This window comes from Rattus norvegicus, chromosome 14, assembly GCF_036323735.1.
Source record: "Rattus norvegicus strain BN/NHsdMcwi chromosome 14, GRCr8, whole genome shotgun sequence".
In the NCBI taxonomy this organism is placed as follows: domain Eukaryota; kingdom Metazoa; phylum Chordata; class Mammalia; order Rodentia; family Muridae; genus Rattus; species Rattus norvegicus.
This window is the reverse complement of record NC_086032.1, coordinates 82485303-82511443: the sequence shown is the minus strand read 5'-3', so window position 1 is coordinate 82511443 and position 26141 is coordinate 82485303. Positions and strand designations below refer to the sequence as shown.

The 26141-nt window shown below is 48.8% G+C and overlaps 1 protein-coding gene across 5 annotated transcripts in view; it reads left to right on the top strand.

The window, feature by feature from the left end:
* The first annotated feature begins 1688 nt into the window (after window positions 1–1688).
* Limk2 (LIM domain kinase 2) overlaps window positions 1689–26141 on the top strand; it is a 125500-nt gene continuing 101047 nt past the window's right edge. For 4 of the 5 annotated variants that reach the window (XR_010057359.1, XR_595861.4, XM_008770279.4 and 1 more), the window contains exons 1-2: window positions 1689–1877; window positions 17050–17149. Coding sequence is in view for 3 of the 5 variants with exons in the window: in XM_008770279.4 (XP_008768501.1) it covers window positions 1862–1877; window positions 17050–17149 (116 nt within the window). In the remaining 2 variants the exon portion in view is untranslated. 5 annotated transcript variants of the gene reach the window in all.

The following is a 26141-nucleotide window of genomic DNA, read 5'->3' as shown; positions in this document are numbered from 1 at the left end:
GAGGGGAAAGACGAAGAAGCAAGCTGTTCCCCATTCCTCTGTGCCTGGGAAAATGCAGCAGGGCCTCATGCTAATCATGAAGTAGCTTGTCGGAAGAACTGGAAGAATTCTTTCACTTGAATTCAGTATACAATCTAGTGTTCTCTATATATCAGATATTTCCTCAGAGGGAAACAAGCAGCTCAAGTGGGTTCCCAGGAGGGAAGTCAGACACAGCCCCCCTCCCCCAGCACTTTTTACACCCTAGGTCATACAGAGGCGCCACAGAAGAAACATCCAACTAGCAGCCACTTTTGTTAAAAGGCCATGGCAGGAAGACAGAGAATTGTGCTGTTTTGTTTACCTAAGTGGTGGAGCCAGAGGCAGCTGGTGGGAGAGTTGGAGGCAGGATTGGTTTCCTTGGGCTCCATTCCTACACATTTCCTGGTCCTCTGGACTCTTTTTCCCATGTGCATAAATCTGACTGAGGGACGTAGCAATTGTCTAAAACTGAGTGTCATAGTTAGGGTTCTGTTGCTGGGAAGAGACATCATGACCACGGCAACTCTTATCCAGAAGCATGGTGGCACGCAGGCAGACCTGGTGCTGGTGAAGGAGCTGAGAGTTCTACATCTTAATCCAAAGGCTGTCAGAAGAGTGAGTCAGATCCTCTGGAACTGGAGTTACAGATGGTTGTGAGCCACCATGTGGTTGCTGGGAATTGAACTCAGGACCTCTGGAAGAGTAGTCGGTGCTCTTAACCACTGGGCCATCTCTCCACCCCAATCCAGATCCTCTTGCGAGAGCAGCGCTATCCTAACCACTAAGCCATCTCTCCAGCCCCCAACCCTCTCGAGCTGACCTTTGGCTTGATATGTAGCTGAGGATAAACTTGAACTCTGGTCTTCCCACCTCATACTGGCATCCCAAGTTGACTCCCTCGCGGTACTCAGAATCAAACCCAGGCCTTTGCTAGGACAGTGGTCTACCAACTGAGCCGTAGACCCCAGCGTCCGGTCCCAGTGTCTTTCTTGATCGTAGTCACAGAATAAGTCACATTAGAACATCAAGATTGTTTTGGGTTTTGTAAGCAATCTAAAGATGATTTAATGCAAGAATATCTCAGCACTCAAGAGGCTGAGGCAAGAGGCTGGCAAGTTCAATATCAGTCGCTGCATAGCAAGACACTGTGGCAAAACAAAAGAAAGCATAAATCATATAAGGATTATGGATAGATTATAGACAGTTTATGCCAATTTCTATGAGACTTGAACAACTGGGGATTTTATATAGAGGGTGGGGTCCTGGACCCAATATTCCAGATTCCCAAGTAGACTATTTAGTCAGCCTACATTATCTGCACCAGGGAGCCTCATTTCCATATTACCTTTGACACGCCAAAGTGGTTTGTCTTAGCTAGGAGCTTCTTCGTGTTCACACTGCCGATTACAAACTCGGAGTGAAAAGACCTGGAATAGCAACCCACGCTCTGCTCCGGAATTGTAGAGCCATTTTCAAGTAGGGTAGAAGGGAAACTGGGCTACCCTGACCGCTGAGGGCCTCCTGTGCTGCGACCTCCAGCCTATACTCTATCACCCTGGTCAATCCGAACGCCTCTAGAAGTCGCCACTCACCAGGGGGCGCCAGAGACGCGGCGGAGTTCGCGAGAGAGGCGGGGCGGGGCGTCGGGGCGGAAACCTAAGTGGGCGGGGCTTCGGGTGGGTCCCGGTGCCAGGTGCGGTTTGGTCCTCCCCGGGCGCCGTAGGCGGTGCATCCTTCCCGCTGCAGAGGCAGAGACGACCTCCTCTCTAAACCGCAAGCGGGCGCGGACCTGAGGTGCTGCTGCCGGGTGGTCCTTCCTGTGTTGTCCGCGCCCTGGACCATGGCGGCGCTGGCGGGTAAGAGGGGCCCACTCCGTTCAGCCCGCCGACCGCGAGTTTCTGGCTGGCTGGTTTCTCTTGGGTCAGGGATCCTCAGCGAGATCCTGGCAGGGTGGGGATGATCGAACACTGTGGTCCCCCGGGACTTGGGACTCTGGAAGTAGGAGCGCGTCGTCCCAAGACTGAGGGCTCCTTGCGGCCAGCGCATGGGGCGACTGCCCGCGAGGTGGGTCCCCGAATCTGCAGACGGGGCAAGTCTCCTGGTTAATGAAGCCAAGGCACTTGAGATTCTGTGTGGTCGGAGATTCTGGAATATGGGAAGTACAGGGTCTTCCGGAGTTCAGGATTTGAGATTCCGAGTTATCCTGGGTTCTGGGTTTTCTGTAGACCCAAAGTTCTCGAAGGTGTCTTTGGACTCTGGGATTTGGGGGAGTGGTTCCTAGAAATAGAGTGTAAGTGTGGATTTTCCGACCGTTCTTCCTGAGGTTCGAAGACCTCTGCCTCATATGGAGAACAGTTTCAAGTCTTCCTAGAGACCGGTTGAGCCCTCGCTAGGTCTCTGATACCAGCGGGATAATAGCTCGGCACCTTGAGGGGAAGAGTTGAATGAAGGTAATTTCAGAATTGGCTTAGCTGGGCCTGTAAGCCCCTTCACGCTTGCAGTTTCCTGCCCTGCAGCACCACGAACCTTCTGCCGCTTGATTCCCAGCCACCTGTGTGTGCGGTTCAGGTCCTGGGTCTACAAGGATCGACTTCCATAAGCTTTCTAGAAAGGCCAAGGGAGAATTTTAGGGGTGGGGGAGGAACTGAAAATGTGCCCTCCACTTCCTGGCTTTGGGCCGGTGGACAGTCACTTCCTCCATCCTGAATTCAAGGACTGGGCCGCCAGTGGGTCACTTCCTCACTATGGGAGCATGGGATTTTTGTTCTCAATGTTGATAATACGTTCTGGAGAAAGAAAGCACAGGGCGGAAATGCCTCTGTCTCTTCCCTTAATTTTTTTCCTGCCTTGGTAGTGGTGATGCACACCTATAATCCCAGACTAGATAAGAGTCAGGAGGATTGCTTGATCTGCGTGTGGAGTACTAACTAGGTCAACCAGACTACAGAATAAGACCCTGTCTCTAAATAAATAATTTTTAAAACTTCAGTTGTGGAATGGGAGGTAGTTCAGTTGGTAGAAGGCTTGCCCGGCGTGCACAAAGCAAGGGGTTTCATGCCCAGCACTGCCTGTACCTGCTTCATGCCCGCAACCCCAATTCGAAGGAGAGTCAGAACTCATTTCAAGGTCATCCTCTGCTATGTAGGGAATTTGAGGCCAGCCTGGGTTACAAGAGAGATAGTCTTTTTTTTTTTTTTTCTTCTTCAAAGAGGCGGAGAGGTGACTCAGGTTAAGGGTGTGCTGCTGCTCTCGCAGAGGCCCCTTCTCTTTCCTCACAGCCAACTGCTTCTTAGTTTCCTATCCTCCAGCTCCAGAGGCTTCTTCTGCCCTCTTACCGGTACCTGTACTCCTGGTGCCTATGCACACAGACACATGCACACATAAATAAAATCTCTTTTTAAAAATTAAAGATGTGGCTTTTAGAGTTCTTCAATCAACCGATTTCCAGTGACTTTTTTCTTTTTCTTTCATTTATCGATTTATTTATTTATGAGACAGGGTTTCTCTGTGTAGCCCTGGCTGTCCTGGATCTGCCAGCCTCTGCCTCCTGAGTGATAGGATCAAAGGTGTGCATCCCTACACCCAGCTCAGTGACTTTTTCTAACCAGAGATTTGTGCGTGAGTTTAGCCTTTTATGGTGTGTGCGTGTGTGTGTGTGTGTGTGTGTGTGTGTGCGCGTGTGCATATTGTGCTAAGGATCAATCCAGGGCCTCGCACCAGCCAGATGAGTTCTTTACCACTGAGCTATATCCTCAGAACCTTTTAAACTTTCTTTAATTTTAACTCATTTTTTTTTTAGATTAAAAAACCCCACACTTTTATATGTATGTCTGTGTGTACACATGTGCACCACATGCATGCCTGGTGAGTGCAGAGGCCAGAAGAGCCTCTTGAACTGGGGTTACTGATGGGGATAAGCCACCATCTGGGCACTGGGTACTGAACTCTGGTCCTCTACAAGAGCAACAAATGCTATTTTCATTATTATTATTACTATTATTATCATCATTATCATTATTATTAGGCCAGCACCCCATTGTTGGCTGCTTAGGCCGGTCCTGTACTTCTGGAATCAAGCACTTCCTCAGTCTCCTGTATAGATACACCTGGCTAAAGTGGCATTTGTTTGTTTGTTTTTTGTTTCTTTGTTTTTTTTTTTTTTTTTTGGTTCTTTTTTTCGGAGCTGGGGACCGAACCCAGGGCCTTGCGCTTCCTAGGCAAGCGCTCTACCACTGAGCTAAATCCCCAGCCCTTGTTTTTTGTTTCTTGATGGGCAGAGACGGAACCTGAGGCCTCGCACATGCCAAACAATTACTACTGCGCTAACCTCAGCCCTGCAAGAGTGACTCTTTTGCTGGCAGGAGATTGAGGAGACTTAGGACCTGAATCAACTCGTTCACAGCTTTGTGACTGAACCCATGGGGCGCAGACTTCATATTTTCCAGCCATGTCCTTCCTGGGTCACACACAACAGAATAAGGTCGCTTGGCAAGTCAGAGAAGGAAGTGCAACTTGGAATTTACTTGTTCTGTTCAGACATGGTTCTCGGACACCTCAGATTCCTGTGTAACAGGAGAATCAACAACGGGGAAATCAAATATTTACTGAGTGCCTGTGATGTCTCCGGAGCTGGGCTGGGCCAAGTTTTACCTCTTACAAATTTGAAGAGATGCCGGAGCCAGGAGAGATACTTGAGATTATGTGCAGTCTCCTTGTTTTACATTGGAGGAAACTGAGGCTCCAGGAGGAAAACAGGCCTGTCCAGGGACAGAGCCAGGACTAATGTAGGAGACGGGAGTTTGAAGCATGTGCAGGGGGCTGGAGGCGTCTGTGGCTAGAACATACAAACCCTTGGAAAATACCTGTGGAGTGGCTGAGGGGATGCGTGGCTGGAGAAATGCTGGAGGCATCAGGACCCGGGCTCAATCCCCAGCCTCACATAAGCCAGATGTGATGGCTCATACTTGTAAGTCTCGAGCTAGGAAGGTGCATCTCTAGGTTTGTTAGTCAGCCAGCCTAGCTGAGCTGGTTAGCCCCAGAATGCTGAGACAGCCATTGAGCCTGGAGACCAGAGTTTGACCACCATAACCCAAGCTAACTTCTGCTAAGTTCTCCTCTGACATATCCTCCCCCCAAATAAGTAAGTAGGTAAATAAATAAATAGGTGTAGACACAACCAAAACCAAAATGAATGGTTCCAGAGTCACGACACCCAAGGTTGACCCCACCTGCACTTGTGCAAATACATATGCACCCCAGCACATGAACATGCACCAGTGCACACACACTAACACAACCATGGACACAGTAACCCGGGGTTTGTGCTTTAGAGAAACTCGCTGTCTGATTAGAGTGATTAAGAAACAAAGATGAGGTTGGGGATTTAGCTCAGTGGTAGAGCGCTTGCCTAGGAAGCGCGAGGCCCTGGGTTCGGTCCCCAGCTCCGAAAAAAAGAAAAGGAAAAAAAAAAAAAAAAAGAAAGAAACAAAGATGAAGCCCCATGTGATGGTGCACACCTTTCATCTCGGAAGGCAGAGGCAGGTGGATCTCTAGGGGGGAAGGGGGGAGGGGTCCAGGACAGCCAGGGCTACACAAGAAAACCCATCTGGAAAAACAGAAGGATGAAAATAGATAAGTTGTTGCAACGCCTACGTGTGGCAACAGAATATCCGACCATGTTCGCATGTGTAGCCCTGAGTAATAAACCCCTTCCTTCCTGGAGCGTGTTTTGATGGGAGAGAGACAGTAAATGAGTGAAGGTCAACAACAACAGGACAGATGCTGTGAGGAGAGAGTTAGGCAAGGGGCCAGGAACAGTGGGTTGTCAGCGGATGTACTCACGGCAGCTGGAATTGAAATAGAGAGCAGTGTATTGAGTGGCTACCAGCCTTGGTCAAGGGGAAAGGAGGGAGACACAGACAAGGTTCTGAACTGATCACACACGCTAAGCACCGTGTTCCCATGGAGCTGTTCTCTTGGCCCCAGAGAATACTTACAGCAGAAGGCAGACTTGGAGAAATTGTAGATATCCTTTATGTTTTCTTTTTTAATGTGAGAAGAATGAGAACAGCAACAGAGACGCATCCAGCCGTAGAGTAGGACGCACAGTCTGTGAGCCTCAGTCCCTGGCAGGAGTGCTACTTTACTGCATGTGGTAGAGCAACGAGTGGGAGGTGGGGAGACCATGAGGCAGAGGGTTGGGGTTGATAACCTGTACAGTGGCGGTTCTCACCTTCCCTAATGTCACGACCCTTTAGACGGTTCCTCGTGCTGTGGTGACGCCCAACCATCAAATTATTTCATTGCTACTTCATAACTACAGTTTCTCTACTGTTTGTTATGAATCCTGATGTAAATGTCTGATATATGACCCTGACCCACAGGTTGAGAACTGCTGCTGTAAAGTGTTTAATGCCAAGCTGAGGACTATGCAGCTTTCCAACCCATAGCAGACACTCCAGGTTTGGAATCATAGATGTCATGATACAGGCACGGGATACCCAAACGGCAGGAAGGTACAGTGGGCCCTGATGTGAGGTGTTAGCAGCAGTGGGAAGGCAGCACTGACCAAGAGGTGCCTCATGATGGAGGCAGGGCAGGGTGACTTGGGTGGCCTTGGATGTGGGGCGAAGGCACCAGGGGTAGTATCTAAGACAATCAGGAGATATCTGGGTTCACGAAGAACCCGTTATGCTTAGGGTGCTGTATTGGGCCCTCTATATTCATGGTGAGTTTTCTGCATACTCTGGTGATTCTCATGCCGGGTCTGGCTCTGGGTCAGTGAGACCTGGGAGAGGGCTGGTGTTTGTGCAGTGCATAGGGGAGGATAGGGACTGTCTATCAATCGATTTAGCGTTTCCCTGTAGCAGTGGGAACCAGATCCCTTATAATTTACATCTGCTACCAGCTAGAACATGAGACCATCACCTCCTCCGCCAGAACATTCCTTCGGCTTCACCCTGGGAGTCTATTTGATGAGGTCTTTCCTCCTCTAATCCACTGGACTGGGCGGGGGGATAGGGGGAGCCAGCCATAATGGCACAGGCCTTTAATTTCAGCCCTCTAGAGGCAGAGGCAGGTGGATCTCTGTGAGTTTGAGGCCAGCCTGATCTACAGAGTGAGTTCTAGGACAGCCAGGGCTACACAGAGAAAAAAAAAAAAAGAAAGAGAAGAGTCCGGCATTGCTGGCCTGACCTCTTTGTGGTCTGGTCACACTTGAATGGTGCTTAGGACAGACACTGTGCGACACCTAGTGTGGGCTCACAGTAATTTCTGTCATTGACAGTGGGTAGAACTGAATGAGAAGTCAGGAGATGAGTAGCTACGGTTCTCTGATAGTAGATCGGTTGCAGGCCTCCCCAGATAAGAAACCGCCGGCTCACGGGGAATGAAGTAGGAGCCCTACAGCCACAGGGACCTTCTGTCCCGCTTGTCTGTCTACCTTGGCAGCCTGTTACTGTGTGTAGCTCCCCGTGTCCCAGAGCCTGACTTGTCTCTACGTATTCTACATGTCCTTGTCTTTCAGTCTGGGCCATCCCCTGCACTCGGGCACATAGGATTTGTTTTGAAAGTATTCTCTTCGGGTTTTGAACGCAAGTCTACTCAGCTCGAAGTTTTCCCTGGGCTGACCTCCTAGATGCGCTTGTAGGAAGTAACACAAGCAGGTTCAGCTTAGCCAGGCACCCAGGAGGTCCACGCAGCCATTACTTGTTTTAATCTTCCTTAATCACGTAAAGTGGTAACTTCAGCCTCTTTAGAAATAAGCAGAGGGGTGGGGGCTGGTGTGGAAGAAGCACACCTGCAGCCCCGGTGAGCGAGTGGGGGGGGGGGGGCAGAGGCGAGCTGAATCTACGTAGGGCCTGGTCTATATAGTGAGTTCCAGGACAGCCAGGGCTACATAGTGTGACTGTCTTTAAAAAAAAAAAAAAAACAGCATAGCAGGCTGGAGGGCTGGCTCAGTGGTTAAGAGCATTTGCTGCTCTTACAGAGGTCAAGGGTTCTGTTCAAAGCACCCACATGGCAGCTCACAACCATTTGTAACTCCAGTTCCAAGGTATCCGACACTTGCTTTTGGCTTGTGCTTACACCTTGCGCATGCACACACTCGCGGTGTGTTTAAATACATTTAAGCAAATATTTGTACGTAGAAAGTTAAAAAATACCATACTGCTTTTGTTTGTGTTTGTGAATGAAGAGAGAAGTTAATACACTGGTGTGCGTCTCTAATCCTGGCACCTGGGAGCTGCAGGCGGGAGGATAGGGTGTTCAAGACCAACCCTGACCTCTTAGCCTGGGCTTCGTGAGACCTTGTCACAAACAAAGACCAATGAAGATTAGGAGACAGGCTCCTCCAGGGCAAATAATGCCCAAGGACATGGGGGCAGTAATAGAGCCAGGTTTTAAAATCCAGCTTTTTATTTAGTTTGAATTTCATTATTTTGTGTGTAGGGGTTGTTATGCCACTTGCAGCAGCCAGAACGGGGCATCAGATCCCTTGGAACTAGAGTTACCGGAAGTTGTGAGCCACCAGGATGCTGGGAATCACACCCGGTACTTTTAACTTCTGAGCCATCTCTCCAGCCCCATTTAAATTACATAATTTATTAGTGTTTTTGATGGGGGTGGGGGTGATGGCTCGTGCGCCATGACATTGGTGTGGACTGCATGGAGGTGAGAGGACAGCTTGTGAGAGACATTTCTTTTACCGTGTAGATTGCAGGGCTCAAATTCAAGTGGTCAGGTTTAGCAGCAAGCACCTTTTCTAGCTTAGCCATCTTGCTGGTCCCCCCTCTATTTTTTCTTTTATTAATTAATTAATTAATTAATTTATTTGGTTCTTTTTCTCGGAGCTGGGGACCGAACCCAGGGCCTTGCGCTTCCTAGGTACGCGCTCTACCACTGAGCTAAATCCCCAGCCCCTTTTCTTTTAATTTAAATGGTGCTGGAGAGATGGCTCAGTGGTTAAGAGCACGGTTACTCTTCCAGAGGACCCAGGTTCAATTCCCAGCAGCTATGTGATGGTTTACACTCATCACTAGCTACAGTGCCAGGGGATCTAGTGCCTGCCCTCTTCTATTGGGGTTTTGGGGGGGTTCTATGCCCCCTTTTGCTTCCAGGTATCTGCAAGGTATTTCTCCACCCACTTTAGCCCATAACAGCTCCTGAATAAAAGGCACTGCAAGCTGGTATTTTTTATTAATTAGCTTCTGGCACTTGCTGGGCAGGTTCTGAGCTATTCTAACCCTCTAAGCTGTTAATACCCAAATAAATGCCCCGTTACGTGCCATCTGTGCCCTGCTCTGGCTCTTTCTGCTCCACGTGTGTCCTCGTGGCTACTCTGTCATTGTGGGCTCACGTCGAATCCTCCTGGTCTCTCCACATGGTTTCTCTCCTTCTCTCTACCTGAGACCCACCTCCACTGTCTTCTCCTGCCCAATCGTATGTCGATCAGTCAGCTCTTTATTAACCAACTGGAGATGATGGGAAACAGCTTTTACATAACACTGAGACCAGAGATGCTTGACCATGCCGTCCTTAACCGGTTAGGATGTCTGAACACAAAAATGAGCATCTGGATATTCAGTACCCAAGACCAACCTCCAGCATTCTTCTGACCTTCATGAGCATCAGACACACACGGTACACATATGTACATGCAGGCAAAACACTCATATACATAACATAAATCTTTAAAAAATTCATGTGTATTTATGTGTATGTCTATGCCATGTGCATATGGGTGCCTGTGGAGAGAAGATGTTGGATCCCTGAGATCTGCAGTTACGGGCAGATGAACCACCTGGTGCTTTGTACTACTGAGCCCCCTCTTCCAGCCCTCGGTTCTTATCCCTGACCCTCTCAAACAGACTAAAAAGAGAAAGAAGGGGACCACAGCAAGAATGACACCTGGCCTGGAGGTGAGAGAGAGGCCAGGTTTGGCTTCACAGGCTCTTTGGGCGGGGGAAGGAGTCATCAGAAAACTCTTCTCACCCTGTATACCGAACCGCTCCCTCCCTTTGGTGATACTCTGAGGACCAAGAGGCTTGGGGTGCAGGGAGAGTGTAAGCTATTCGCTGAAAAAGTTGGTCGTTATTTCATTACAATGTTATCTTTTGCCTTTGGTTGTCCCCCACAGCTGCAGCCCTGCCCTTCAGCTTCCTGCTTTGTGCCAAACAAGTGGGATTTATACACCTGATCTGCCGTTCCCAAAAGAGTCCAGCAGTTGCCATACTTGTTTCTAGCTGCCCTGAGTTGGCTGCACTTGTCCCTGGTTCTTATTGTCAGGTGGAACATGAACTGATTGATTCAAAGGGTTTCTTTTTTTTTTTTTCTTCTGTCTTATCCTCCCCTCCCCCCATTTTTCTTCTTTTTTCCAAACAAAAGGCTGGACTGGGCTTTGTGCATGTGGATTCAGGCATCAGGGCCTCCTGAGGTCCCTTTGCTTGTAGATTTCTCACTACTATGAATCCTGAGGCCCAGTCTGAAGAGACCCAGCTTAGACCCAAGTGCAGTTCCATGGTGCCTCTCCTCAGTCTGTTACTCTGGTTCCAGGGGCTCTAACTGCCTCTTCTGGCCTCCATGGGCAATTCACACATGTGGTGCTCGTACATATATGCAGGCAAAATACCTATACACATCACAAAGAAAATGCAAAACACAAAGGACTTCCTCTATGTCCAAATAACATTTTAAAAGAAGGGGGGCAATAGATCCAGTAAACGTTGAAGTTCTGGTTATATTTATTGCCCCCTAATCAGGGCCCATTGTTTGAGGCACCTGTAGATGTTTGCTTAGCCAGGCTGCCTTCTAGACTCTGACCAGAAACTGCTGCTGATATAAGCAGATATGGGCAGTAAATAACTGGCGAGGGCGACCGGCCTGGCAGAGCGGAAGAACGTCCTAGGCAGACTGGCCTGCAGATTGCTCTTCCATCGGGCTTCGCGGGATTCCCCCAAACTTCATGCTCATACATCTCTCTTACTCCTGAACTAAAGGTTTCGAGACAACCAGGACTGTTGGTTTGCAGGATTTTAAGGGGGCAAAAAAGGCCAAGAATGTTCTGTGCAATGTGGACCCTGGAGGGAACAGAGGAAGGGAGAGAGGCAGGTATCCTGGGTGTATATATCTGTTCAAATACTATCGAATGGAAAAGTTTTATATATATTTGTTTTGTTTTACTTTGCGTGCGTGCATGTGTGCGTGCGCGTATGTATAAACGTGTGCTCTTGAATGACTCAGTGCAGAGTGTGGGGATCAGAGTATTGTTCTGAGCCAGGGTCTCTCGTTTCTGTGACTGAGACGCACTTGCTTCCTGTCGAAACAGAGGAGTCCTGGTTTTGTTTTTGTTTTTAAATCTGCTGAGCCATCCCCATCCCCAGTGGTGTCAATCTGTAACAGAACAGAGGTCAGGTTCGTGCACAGGGGACTTCAATAGGCAGCTCTCCTGTGAGCAGGAATGCTGTTCCAGTCCAGGCATCCTGCTGATCTTTGGAGTTACAAAGTTTGTGGTAATTTTGTAGGTGGCAGTTACACCCAACCTTCCAGTTAGATTTGTTGCCAAAATATTATCTGTTCTGTGCCAGACCTATGCAGGACCATGGAAAAAGGGAATCAAGGGCTGGAGAGATGGCTCAGTGGTTAAGAGCACTGACTGTTCTTCCAGAGGTCCTGAGTTCAATTCCCAGCAGCTACATGGTAGCTCACAATCATCTGTAATAGGATCTGATGCCCTTTTCTGGTGTGTCTGAAGACAGCTACAGTATACTCGTATACATACAATAAATAAATCTTTTAAAAAAGATAAAAAGAAAGAGGATCAAAATGTATCTGTTTAGAGCTGAGAGTAAGGGCCTCAAATGGTAGGACTGTACAGTTTATAATTAAAGAACAGATCAGATCAGGTGAGTATGGACAAAGTGAAACTAGCCGTGCCTTTGGGGGCATCAAGAAAGATGTTTGATTAGGTAAAAAGATGGGGAAAGTGTGCCAAACAGAAACAGTAGCTTAAGTGTGAGTGTGGGGAAGTGTCTCATCACTAATGCTGTCCTTGTAAAGAGCAGGGGGCCTCCAGGTTCTTCCCAATCACCTGGTAAGAGCTTCCTCTGTTTTGGGACTTGAACTCAGTATTCCAAGTTGGGTCCCAAGTCCCTGTGTAGTTAAGAATGACATGAACTTCTCACCCTGTTGACTCCAGCCAGGGTTACAGGCCACAACATTTCAGGTGCACGCATGGGCACACACACACGCACACGCACACACACGCACGTCCAGCTTTATGTGGGGGACTTTGTGGTGCTTGGCAAGCATTCTGTCAGCTGAACCACACACCCCCCTTTACTCTTTATATAAATGCTTAGTGAACGACTGTATAGTCTAAGACCTAGGCTTGGTTGATTTTCTAGTCCTTTAAAATCAACAGTAGTCAACATGATTATGATTTAATCATGTGTAAAATTTGTGTCCCCTATCTCTAATGTCGACCCTTTCTTTCTCTTACCCCAACCCCCAAGGGAAAAAAGCTCTCTTTATATCCCATGCTCATAGAAATTTTCCCTCAGGGCTCAGTTTGAAAATTACTTCTTCAAGGAATCCTTTTTTGCTCTGCCCCTGTTTTCCCAGTTCTGAATTCACTACGCCTCCTCGCCACTGCCCCAGTTATAAACACAATCATGCTGTTTGAGGGCTGGAGGCGGAGCTGGCATGGAATAAATATGTGCTCAAATAATGGCCTGAAAGGTATCTATTGAATTTAACAATACCCGGGCGCTTGGTGAGGCAGTTTCAGAGAAATGATGTGTGGAAGGTGGATTGCAGTGGAGTGTGGAGCTGCCGGGAAATGGGGGAGCCAAGTGCAGTGTGGTGTGGCCGCTTCCTCTGTAGATGCGGCTGTGAGAGGGAGAAGCCGGAATGGCTGCTGGCGGTGTTGTTAGGAGAGACCCGCTCATTTAAATGACAATGGAAAGGCCTCAGTGCCAGGGAGGTCAGAGCTGCTCACCAGCGGAAACATTGTACTTCAAAGAAGCAGGACAGAGATTCAGAGGCAGGGCCAAGTCAGAAAGCAGGACAGCAGCCTCACAGTAGACCGCACCAACTGGACAGTAGACTGCATGGTTGAGCTTTAACACTGAGCAGGTGCTCGCCTAAGTGTTCACATAGAGAAAATAGGGTGGACTCATGAGGAAGGACATGTGCTCTGAGTTCTGGAAACAGCCAGACATCATTGATTCAGAGCCAAGAGGTTGAATTGTTCAGTAAGTGGGTGGCCAGGTTATAAAGCAAAAGCAAGAAAGGTGGTGTGGGCTGTGGGAGGTAGGAGAATCAGGAGTTCAGGGTCACCCTCAGTTAAATATCCTAGTTAGAGGCTAGCCTCTAGAGTCCTTATTTAAAAAAAAAACAAAAAACAAGTCCTTGTTTCAAAAACAAGGTGTGGCTTCAAAATAATGAGCTGTGTTAGATGGAAATGGACACTTCTTGTAGGTTTATTTGGGGGAGGGCAAGGAGGACGGAGGAGGGTGTTGGATCTCCGGAGCTGAAGTTACGGAGGAGGGTGGTATTTAACTAAGAAGACTCATTTGGCTCTGACTGGTCCCATCCCCTCTCATTTTGATCCCTGGAACCATAGGACAGAGCTACTCCCAAACGTTGTCCTCTGATTTTCATAGACACACTGTGGCACATGCATATCATCCCCCTGCCATTCACACGCATCCAGGTGCACACATAGCACACACACAGTCGATATGGTATATGTGTTCTAAGTCCCTCTCAGTGAGTAGGAGTGTAACTTAGTCATAGAACACTTCCCCAGCATTCACAGGACCCTGGGTTTGAGCCTCACACTGCACAACAGAAAACACACACACACACACACACACACACTCTGCTCTCTCTGTCTCTCTCTGTCTCTCTCTCTCACACACACACACACACACTGCTTTCTTTGCTCTCTCTCATACACACACGCACACACACACACTCTCTGCTCTCTCTGTCTCTCTGTCTCTGTCTCTCTCACACACACACACACTGTTCTCTCTGTCTCACACACACACGTACATAACTTTCTCTCTCTCTCTCTCTCTCTCACTGGTTCATCATCTTGCTCAGTGTTTAACCTGGCCTGGGCCTAGTTTAAAAGCGTAAAGTAAAACCTTTTTACTTTGTAGTTTTGAAAAATGACAATGTATGTATACTGAGTACCACCATTCTGATGCATAAAAACACATGTGCGTATATATAATAATTAATAAAAGTATTTAATGTACTCTTTTAATCTCAGTATTCAGGAGGCAGATGGGGGAAGAGCTCTGTGAATTTTAGGGCATCTTGGGCTACATTTTGAGTTCCAGGCCAGCCAGTGCTACACATAGAGATCCTATCTCAAACAAGACAAAAATTATTTTAAAAGAAGAGGGAAAAAAACTTTCAGATTCAGGAAGGCTGGTTGAAAAACCAACCTGGTGGGCTGGAGAGATGGCTCAGCGGTTAAGAGCACTGACTGCTCTTCCAGAGGTCCTGAGTTCAAATCCCAGCAACCACATGGTGGGTCACAAACATCTGTAATGGGACCCAATGCTCCCTCTGGTGTGTCTGAAGACAGCTACAGTGTATTCATATACATGAAATAAATAAATAAATCTTTTTTAAAAATACTTTAAAAAAAAAAAAAAGAAAGAAAAAGAAAAGCCAAGCAGGCAGCACAGGCCCTAAAGCCTGGCTCTGGTGAGTCAGAGAGAGGCAGGTAGATGAACAAGTTCAAGGCTCGTGGTACAGAATAAGTTGGAGACCAGTTTGGATGACGGAGTAAGATTCTGTCTAAAAAGAGAAGGGCTAGAGTGTTTCCTTACTGTGCACAAGGCCTTGGATTCAACCCCAGGACCACAAGAAAAGAAAGGAAAACGACTGGGCATTCATGTCCCGACCCTGAGGAAGCAGTGGAGAGGAGCCAGCTTGAAGCTCTGTCCTCTCATTTAACTCCCTTTGGGGCACAAAGAAGTCAACCCCTCACTGGCTGCCCCCATAGTGCTGAGCGGTCTTGAAGTCCCCCAAGCGCGCTTTGTCTATTCACGGCCCCTGTGTCTGTGGCAGTCTAGAGTTACCCAGAGAAAACAAAGCTGCACACAGAGTGTACAAGGGAGTCTTGTACCAACCTTGCCCCTGCCTGAAGGGTAGAGTTAGGTGTCCCGGCCTTATTTCTGCTGCCTATTTTACTTAGAGAAGTTGGCACTTGAGCCACACCAAGGGCCCTGCTTTGTTTGGATTTCCTCTGTTTTAGAGGGTCATAAACTAGCCTGAACCAGTCTTAACCCACAGCCCTGGAACATCCTTTCTCCACCTTTGCAAATCTTCTCCAGCTTTCAAGGCTCAAAGCTCTGCTTCTCTACAGAGACATTTCTGCCCTCATTTGAAGGAACAGCATTAGCTTGGAGGAGAGGAGAGAGTAGAAGCTAGACCTCTGTTTAGTCAGTTTGCCACTCACATACGCACATGCACACAACCGTGCACACACAGCCCTCAGCATAAATCTTTTCATCCATCCATTAAAAGACTGCAAGATTATTTGAGACTGAAACTCGTTGGATCTATGAAAGCAGTAATAGTTCTTGGCATAGGAGACAGGAAACATTCATTAAATGCCTTCTCTTCTGTCACCAAATTAAGACAGTTCTGCCTCTGAAGCAGAAAGTTCTAGTATGGGAGAGTTGCTTCTTTTCCAGTGGACTTTCTCTTTAAGCACCAGAGCATCAGCCTCCATCCTGTGGCTTTGTGTGGAGAGGACCAGTTGTGTTGGTTGATTGAATAAATGATCTCCTGTTTGTTTTGCTTTTCACATTTGTGTATGGAGGAGATCCTGTGCCATGGGACGCTGGTTGGAGCATGAAAACCAGAGGACAACTTAAGGAAGTCAGCTGTCTCCTTCTACCATGTGGGCCACAGGGGTCAAACTCGGGTCAACGTGGTGGCAAGTTCCTTTATCCACTGAACCCTCTTGCCAGCCCTAGTCGAGACATAATCTTGCTGTGTAGCTGGGGCTGGCCTCACAGACTCACCTAAAGGTTGGCTTTGTCTTATCTAAAAGGAGGAACAAGGGTCACGTGTAGTGGCAGGTGGCACCTTTAGTCCCAGCTCTCTGGAGGCTCAGGTCTATCTATGGAGTACCAGGTTAGCCAAGGCTTCACAGAGAAACCTTGTCTTGAAGGAGAGGGAGGGGAAAGGGTTGGGGAGAGGGGGAGGGAGAGAGAGAGAGAGAGAGAGAGAGAACAATCAGTTATTTTAAATTACCTGTGTGCACTTTTAGAATGTTTTCAGGATTTCAGGAGAGACCACCATGACGAGAAAGGTACTCTGCCCACATGGGAAGGACGGGTAGCTCACTTTTATTCTAACACAAGTGGTCACAGTGTCTTTTCCGAGTTGCCTGGGGGCCGGCTAGTTTCAGATAAGGGTCAGCAATGGGCAGCCAAAGTGGAGTTAGCCCCTGAAGTCACTTAAGTTCTAAGAACACGGCATGGTCACAGTGTAAACCAGCGTTTTACCAGATCAAGGGATTAAAGCATTTGCATAAAGGTTTACAAGGTGGGGCAGATAAAAAAATATTTGAATTCCTAGTCATAAAAGTTTTACAGTGTTTGATCGAAAAGACTAATGTTTAATGTCTTACACACACCATGGCCTGTGTGTGTCAGGGCGGAGTAAGTTCTCCCTCCACCATGTGTGTCTCAGGGACCCGACTCAGGACTTCAGGCTTGGTGGCAGATACCTTTACCAGCCGAGCCGTGCTACTGGCCCTATCAGAGACATTTTTGTTTTACGTTGAGGTTACTTTTGAAGCAGGGAACTAAAGGAGTTCCCTTCCCTAGAGAGATGTTGGGATGAGGCTTGTAAAGTGTTTACAGAGGTTTCATGGAGGGGAAACAGCATAGGCAGTGCCTGATCCCTTCTGGGAGCTTCTGTTACTCGACATGACTGAAATTCTGTTCCTTGCTGCCTGCTACTTAAGGGGGTCTGACCAGCTTGGTTTTGTTTCAGGTGAAGAGGCCTGGAGGTGTCGGGGCTGTGGCAACTATGTTCCCCTGAGCCAGAGGCTGTACAGGACAGCCAACGAGGCCTGGCATAGCTCCTGCTTCCGGTAAGTGCCTCTCCTTTCGCTCCCATTGCGCTGTGTGATCTGAGAGACACAAAAAGCAAGCTTCTAGCTAGAGAATTTTAATCTTGGTGGGGCGTTAGGGGCAGGGAAGGAATGTACAAGGAGGAACAGCCCCAGCGCCAGATTACAGCGGGGGAACCACAGATGGGCCAGGTGCCCTGGAGGAGCGGAGCAGGGGGAGGAGCTGGGCAGGGGGAGGAGCTATTCTTGAGTTTATCAACACCCTTGCTTCACAGCATGGAAACCGGCCAGAAAGAGTGCCTTCCTTTCCCCACGACCACACCACTACTTAGGAAGGTACCTTGTGGCAGCTTGGGTGGCTGGCAGTGTCATCTCTTCCCCACAGGACTCCCCAACCCCGTGTCCCTCCTTTCTGTGACCGGCTTTATTATTGCTTTCCTATTTTCGTTGAGAATCGGCTCCGTTTCTTTTGTTTGCTCTTTGAGACCGAGGGTAGCCCTGGTGGAATTCGATATGTAGACCAGGCTGGCCTCAAACTCCGACTTGTTTGCCTCCCCAAGTTTGGGAGTAAAGGCGTGCACCACCACCGCCCAGCTGAGAAGCCGCTCAGTTACTTAATAATCCCCGTTTCCGCAGTGGGGGGTGAGTGGGGGTGTGAGAAGGCACTCGCTGTCAGGCGGGGCCATCTGAGTTCTGTCCTTGGGCCCTCATGGTGGTAGGAGAGAACCAATTCCCGGAAGAGGTCCTCAGACCTGCCCTTGCATACCATGGATGTGCACCTGCACAGAGACACACACACACACCAAACAAACAAATAGATGTTTGTTTTTTTTTTTATTATTTTTTAATTTACAGGCTTTTTTTTTTTTTTTTTTTTGGTTCTTTTTTTCGGAGCTGGGGACCGAACCCAGGGCCTTGCGCTTCCTAGGTAAGCGCTCTACCACTGAGCTAAATCCCCAGCCCCTAATTTACAGGCTTTAAAGCCACATTGGTTTCTGCTTTCTGAGACTCAGTTATAAGAAAATGGAGATGTTACTAGGGACCCCAGTATAGAGTATGCAGTAGGCACCCACCCGGCATGGTCTCCTTTCAAGGCCTTGCCATTGCGTACAACAGTTCTAGCCCACAGTCATTCCGAATGAGGCGCGCCCTCGGTAGAGGCTGCCCCGTCCTCTATCTGTGCCCGTGTCTAACAATGAGATAGATGGATGCTAACAGAGACTGTGCAATGTGAGCTGGACACACAGCTGTCTGTGCTGTCAAAACAGTGGAGCTTCCTGTGTTTGCTGTCCTCCACCCTCCAAGTTCAAGGTAGAGGTGGGCCCAGAGAAATCGGGCCACTGAAAGCTGGAGAGGCACCAATGGTTTCTCTCCTTTCAGCTTCAACCCAGACTTCTTGCTTTCCCTGTGGTTCCAATGGCCTTGGATTCTCCTCCCTCTGCTTCTCCTGGGCTGTTGTACATATAGAAGCAGTGGCTGTTGGAGCCTTAAGCGGCCCTGTAGGTAACGTCTTAGGAACTTCCTTTCCATTCATGGCTGAGGTCAGCCTTGCTTTGGCATCGACCACACAATCTAATGTGTTCCTGCCACATTCCTAGTCATAGCATTATTTTCTGTTCAGACCAGCAAGGCAGGGTAGAAAAGCTGCCCTGGTGGGGTTTGTTTTTTTTTGTTTTTTTTTTTTATTGTTGTTTTTTCTTTTTTTTGGTGGGAAGTGTGGGGCTTCCAGACAGGGTTTCTCTGTGCAGTCCTGGATGTCCTAGAACTGGCTCTGCACACCCAGGGTTATGTGCTGCCACACCTGGCTAGTTCTTGTTACTTCTCATGACTAGGAGAGACTGCCCGTCACACCCACCGAGGAGTAGAAGACAGCTCAGGGTCACTCACACTGTGGGTGCCAAGAGCTGGCCTGCAAACTGAACCCTTTGCAGTTTTGATCGGATGTTTGCTTGTGAGGGCGTGAAGAGAAATGTATGGGTGGGGTGGCATACCTGTCATTCCAGCTCCCAGAAAACTGAGGTGGAAGGTTCTGAGTTTGAAGCCAGCCTAAGCTACACAGCAGTACCCTGCCTTTAAAAGAAAAAAAAAGTATGCAGTTGGTGGCAACAGCGGTGGTGGCAGTGGTGGTGGCAGCCATGGTGTACACCTTTAGTCCCAGCACTTGGAAGGCAGAGGCAGTCGGATCTCTGAGGCCAGCCCAGTCTACAGAGTGAGTTCCAAGACAGCCACGGCTACACAGAGAAACCCTGTCTTAAAAACAAAACAAAACAAAAGTAAATCGTGTTAGCATGTGGGTGCAAGCTATAGAGTGAGATCAAGGGCTCAGCAGAGCCTTTCAGGTATTGTGTGGCCTTAGGTGGCTTCTGCCCTTTTAAAATGAAGATAAGGACATGACCTCGCAGGCTTGTCGGGAGTACTGGATCAAACACTGAAGAGCGTGCATCTACACACCTACAGGTACACACTCACACCTCTGGTTGTGGAGTTTCTGGATGGCATCTTTGAACTACTGTGGTGCTGTAAATCAAAGCTCGTGCCCATGGGGATGGGGCGGGGAAAGGGAGGGGTGGTAGAGTGTGGGTTCCTGACGGCTCTGCCTAGACGGCTCTGTGATAGCTCTCCTGAAGGAGAGCATCTCTCATCTTGTGAACTTTCTCATGGTAGAAATCAGTGCCCTGGTGGCCTTCCACAGAGGGTGCTCATTTGCCCTGAGGAGGGTTTCCGGTCTTCTGGATCCAATTTCACTTTAACCCAAGTCAGGGAAAGCTCTTCAGAGCTGGGAAGGGCTATTGGTTTGACCCCAGGGGCAACCTGGGCTAAGGGGGATGTGGGGCTAAGGAGCCCGAATAGTCTTTTACAATCTTTTCACCCAGTTCTCCTGCAGTTCTGGTGAAGTTTAGAGTATCTGGTACAGGCTGGCTGGAGGCAGGATCTTCCCTCCCTCTGTGCTGAGAGAAGTTCATTCTTCGTGACTTCCGTCCAGCCCTGGTCTTCCCAGCTGGGCCAAAGTTAAAGAAAAGGAAGCAGATGTCTCCCCTCAACACCTTTGTTCTCCCTGGGTGAGGCTAGATTTTGAATGAACAGACTGCTGGGATTTGGTCCAACCTCTACCCCTCCCCTCCTTAACTGTGTTCCATGGTGATCTAGAATGACGTCTACAGTCCCACCTCAGAAAGCCTTCCCTGGTTCTCCTGTGCCCAGGACATCTTAAGACTGGAACCAGGGCCTGTTGGGTGGAGTTCAACTCACAGGTCCCCTGGAGGTAGCTCAGGGCATTGACACTTGGCCAGGATTCCTCTGATCTGCCACACACATGGCTGACCAGCCCTTGTTCCTTTTCCTCTCCTTCCCATGGGCTCTGTTTAAACTGTGCGTGCCTCTGAACTGCTTTTCTTCTCTCTCTCTCTCTCTCTCTCTCTCTCTCTCTCTCTCTCTCTCTCTCTCTTTTCCTTTTCCTTTTCCTTTTCCTGTTTCTCTTTTCTTTCCAGACAGAGTTTCTCAGTGTAACCAGCCCTGGTTGTCCTGGACTCACTTTGTAGACCAACTTGGCCTCAAATTCACAGAGATCTGACTGCCTCTGCTTCCCAGGTGCTGAGATTAAAGGTGTGTGCCACCATGCCTGGCTTTGGCCTGCTTTTCTTTGAGTCTAAATCTGGAGCTGTTCTCTGAGGCTCCTGGCCTAGATCCTCTTGGGGCTAAGAGCAGAACCAGAGCACGTGCTCAACGCAGCTGGAGTTAGCCTGTGGGACTGTGAGTGGTGACCTGGCTGTCCCACCTGGCTGTCTTGCCCCCCCCCCCTCTTTTTAATAGCGTCTCATATCCCAGGCTGGCTTTGAACTTGTGCATAGAGCTGAGGATGAGGTTGAAGTTCTGATCCGCTTTGCCCCCAACCTGAGAGCTGAGACAGCAGGCGTGGACCACCATGCCTAGCTTATGCTGTGCTGGTTGAGCCAGAGTTTGCCGCGTTCTTCCAACTGAGCTGCGACCCTGGTCCTTACAGAACTTTATCTTGAGACCAAGTTGTCCAAGTTGGCACTTCCATGAGCTTCTCAGGCGAGCCTCAAGTTTGAGGCCCTCCTGTCTAGGCCTCTGGAATAGCTGTTGTCACGATGTATCACCACAACCCAGCCTTCATTTCCCAGTGGCTCCCTCTTATCACAGGAGTTTAGCCTGTTAAGCAGGGTCCTAGGAGAAAGAGATGCTACCCGTGTCCATCTTCCACAGCCCTGAGCTGAACTGCTACTATTGGGTCTGGTCCCTACCTCCCTTAACAAAGGGAACCTACCACCCTAGGACACTGGTGACTGACTTGCCTTTCTCAGGGTGACACACATAGACTGAACCGTATCTTGTCAGAAGCGTTTGACGGTGCCTGCCCTCTGGGGAAGGGCTAATGCCAGTGGGAGGGAGCCTGTGCTCACCCTATAGGGCAGCATGCTGTGTCTGCTCCGTTCATGAGCCCAGAGGGTGCAGCATACAGAGAAGCAGAGACTGTAGGGTAACAGTTGGCTGGCGACAGGTACTTCTTTTCTTTTTAAAGATTTATTTATTATATCTAAGCACACTGTATCTGTCCTCAGACACATCAGAAGAGGGCATCAGATCCCATTACAGATGGTTGTGAGCCACCATGTGGTTGCTGGGAATTGAACTCAGGACCTCTGGAAGAGCAGTCAGTGCTCTTAACCACTGAGCCATCTCTCAGTACTTTTGAAGTACCAAGCCATATTAATTGTCCCCATCTAGGTGTGGCATCTAGTTACAGGTCTGGGAACCACAAATTAGCACTCCATGCCAGATCCTGTCCTGACCATTTTACAAACATTTGCTTATTTGCTCTTGAAGATAACTCAGTAAATGAATTACTTGTTTTACCTACTTCAAAAATAAACAGCCACTTGAGAGGCTGCCTCAGGGGTGCCGTGAGCTTGAGGCCAGCCTAGACTATACAGTAAGACCTTGTCTCAAAAGCACATGCCAGAACCAAGCCAGGTCTGGTGCTTCAGCCTTGTACTCTGAGCACCAAAGCACTCGGATCATGAATTCATGGCTGCCAAGTGAGAGACCCTGCTTCAAAACAAACAGACACACAGATGTAAATAATAAAGCTAGTGAACGGAGAGTTACCTACTAACCTTGCGGAGCCAGCTAGACGCTTGCCTGGAACCTGAACCCAGGCTCCTGCTGTTGTGCGTCTTGGCACGTGCTCCTGAATTATGAGCTCATCATTTAACCCCATTTCAGCTTCTGTAATGTGAGCCGAGCACAGCTAGTGTCAGCTAACCTTGAAGTCTGCTTGCCTTCCTCAGTGTGAGAGTGCTGTCAACTCTGCCTTAGGCTCCTGGTGGCAGGCTGTGGAGCCACTCTGCCCTCTGCTGGTCACTGCAGGTGCTGGCCCAGGTTTTGACTGCCTGTGATGTCTCAGGAAAGAGATTGTTTATCCAGTTTATCTCTGAGGAAACCACAAACAGGCAGGCCACTGAAGCCGACTATGGATGCTGGCTGGGGCCTGCCTGACAGAAAGGAAGGAAGGACAGACACCTGGGCCTTCCTCTTCCCTCCGGAAACTCTGGGATGTAGCAGCATGTAACCTCAGTGTGCCCTAATCTTGCACTTTGCTTCTTGAAGTTAGAAGCCTTGTAGCCTTCAGGCAGAAGCAAAAAGCTGGAGAGGGAGGGATAGCTGCCTGTGGGCATCGGACTAAGAGCTTTGCTCATCTGATTCAACCCTGACACCTCTACTCTACACTAAAACAGAAAGGCCTGTTAGCAAGATGTCTCCTGCCGTACAGCTGACTCTGTGCGTGCACGCACGTGTGCATGCATATCTAGGTTAGGACTCCATGCTAAGCTCCCACTATACATCCACATACCACTGAGTTACGCAGCCCACTTTTAAAATTAGTTAAGTTTTTAGACAGGCCTCTTATGATGCTCAAGTTGGCTTGTAGCTCTTTTGTTGTTGTTGTTGTTGTTGTTTTTTGTTTTTTGTTTTTGTTTTTTCTTTTTTTCGGAGCTGGGGACCGAACCCAGGGCCTTTCGCATGCTAGGCAAGCGCTCTACCACTGAGCTAAATCCCCAACCCCCCCCTTTTTTTTGAGGGTCCTACTATGTACCCCGGCTGGCCTGTGTAGACCAGGCTACCTTTGAAATCACAGATTGGTCTTCCTCTACCACTAGAGTGCTGGGATTAAAGGCGTACAGCACTAGGGCCAGCATTCCTGGAACTTTCTAGGTAGCTAAGGAAGACTCTGATCTTGCTGCACCCCTTCCCTTACAGGTGCGAACTGCCCTTTCTAGGTCATAGCTGGCTTGTGAGTGTAGTTCTCTCTGGTTCCCCAAGGACGCTCTCCTCACTGGGACTCCCAGGAGTTAGCTGAACCAGGCTGTGTGTACCTGGGGTCTGGCTCCTTAACCCCTGTGAGCCTCGTTTCTTATCTATGAGTCCAAGGAAATAACCTGCCACAGACACAGTGGCACAGACCTAAATTTAACCCAGCGTTCAGAAGGCAGAGGCAAGGGAAGTTTGAGAGCGAGGCCAGTCTGGATTACAGTAAAATGAAATTAAAAGGAACCACTGTTCGGAGTGATTGTGAAAATGAAGCGAATGGCTCGTGCCTTTAACCCTGGCATTCAGGAGGCAGAAGCCAGCCTGATTTGCATATCCAGTTCCAGTCCAGCCAGGGCTATACTGTGAGACCCATTTCAAAAATAAAAATAATGAAAAGGCATTCTGAAAATTCCGGAATGGGTGTAATGTGGAGTGAACAGTACTTCTCATATTCAGTGTCAACATTTAATTCCAGACATCTGCTGTGTTCAAGGAACCGAGCTTAGGCACTACTGGGGATGCAGAAGAACCATTCTAGCTCAGCTCCATAACTGACCCAGAAAGGCAGGGACTGCAGAACCGGAACATCCCTGATGTGGCCCCGTAGTCTGACCTCCACTCGTTCTGCCTCCTGTGATAGTGCTCTTAGTGACGGAGCAGAGGGCAGCCTGGCCAGTCTATTCACAGCTGCCCTTCAGCCTTCATCCAGTATGGCCTCCCTGCCACCTCGGAGTGCTGGTGTGATTCTCATGCACACGACCTCCTGTGACAGACACCTTTAGGCTTTAGGTAGAAGGGTAGCATGGAGCATAAATGAACTTTACAAACATTAGACTTGACTCGTGTCTCTAAGATTATGTTCATATCCCCAAAATTGAAAAACTAGGCAGCAGTTCTGGGCCCAGGCATTTAGGTTAAGGGGTACTCAACTAGTGGCAGCGGTGGTCGAGGTGGAGTGGAGGAGAAGGATATGGTCACAGAAAAATGAATTGGTGTCCCTGGACATCTGAGAAAAATGAGTCTGTTGGAATCTGGCTGAATGGACTTAAATCACAGCTTCCTGGCTTATGCAGAGGGGCTGGTCCCCACCAGGGCTAGGTCTGTGGATTAAAATTGGCCATACATGTGAAGTTCCTCAGAACCTCATCCACAATCTTCAGCTTCCTGGGCTGGGATTATCGGCTAAGTCATCACGTCCGGCTTTGTCATTTTGGCTTCTTTATGACATCCACGCATGCTTCTGTTTCCCTCCAGCCTCTTTGGTAATTGCAAGTTTCCTTTTTCTCCCAGGCCCGTAGTGAGGCTTCTGTAGTGTACTCCTCTCCCTGAGCACTCTGACTTCCGCTGTCCACTACACACAGACCCCAAAGCCAGGTCCCCCTGCCCCAGCCCTCCCCTGAGCTCTAACCCAGTATGTCCTGCTAGCTACCTGACACATCCGTTTTGTTGTTCTCAACAAGTGGAGTCTCACAGCATTGCCCAGATTGTTTTCAAGCAGTCATTGTGCCTCAGCCTCGTAAGCTGGAACTCACAGGCAAACACTACCACGGCCCACTTCGGTTTGTCGTTCAGAGAGCTTCTAGCTGCATTAGACTTAGCTGGGACCTGCAGTGGTCTCCCTTAAGCTGGCCCCTCACACACTTTAACCAAATTCTCTGAGTGACAGACACTACCATCCCGAATCTGCCTGCGTCACCAATGGGAGGGAGTCCTTGATGTCTCATGCTTTATAGCCCTGCCCGTCAGTTTTTGTTTGTCTGGTGTTTTACATTTCCCTCCTCCCACCACCATCCTCTTCCTCCTCCTCCTCCTCTTCTTCCTCCCCTTCTTCTTCCTTCTCCTTTTCCTTTCTTTCTTTTTCTTAAGATTTATTTATTTATTTTACGTATGTGAGTATACTGTCACTGTCTTCAGACACACGAGAAGAGGGCATCAGATCCCATTACAGATGGTTGTGAGCCACCATGTGGTTGCTGGGATTTGAACTCAGGACCTCTGGAAGAGCAGCCAGTGCTCTTAACTGCCGAGCTCTCTCTCCAGCCCCTCTCCTTTCCTCTTTAAGATTTAGTTAGTTGACTTTTTGTTGTCTGTGACTTTTGTTTTGTTTTGTTTTTTAACACGGGGTTTCTCTGTGTAGCCCTGGTTGTCCTGAAACTCACCCTGTAGACCAGGCTGACACCAACCTCACAGAGATTGCTTGCCCTGCCTCCCAAGTGCTGGGATTAAAGATGTCTACCACCATACCTACCTGTATGTACCACATGTGTGGGGATGCCCTCAGAGACCAGAAGAAGGTGTTGGATCCCTTGGAGTTAGAGTTAAAGGTGCTTGTGAGACACCTGATGATGGATCCTCTGGGAAAGCTGGACAATCTCTTGTCTTCTGAATTGTCTCTAGCCCGAGCCTCTTGGTTTTATCTTTCGCTTATTTTACTTATGAATGTGTTTGCTCGTTCCATTTCCTAGTCTGCCTGCCTATTCCTATTGTCAGCTCCCGCCTGCACAGCCGTCAGTCTCCCCTCCACTCTCCTGCCTTCCAAGCCACATGTTCTCTCAAGCAGCTGGGGTGTGTGAGGTACAAAGCAGCCGAGGACGCAAGGTGCCTTAGCAGTCAAGACTACTCTTGCAGACGACCTGAGTTCAGTCTCCAGCACCCATGTCAAGGCGTTCCCAACTGCCTGCAG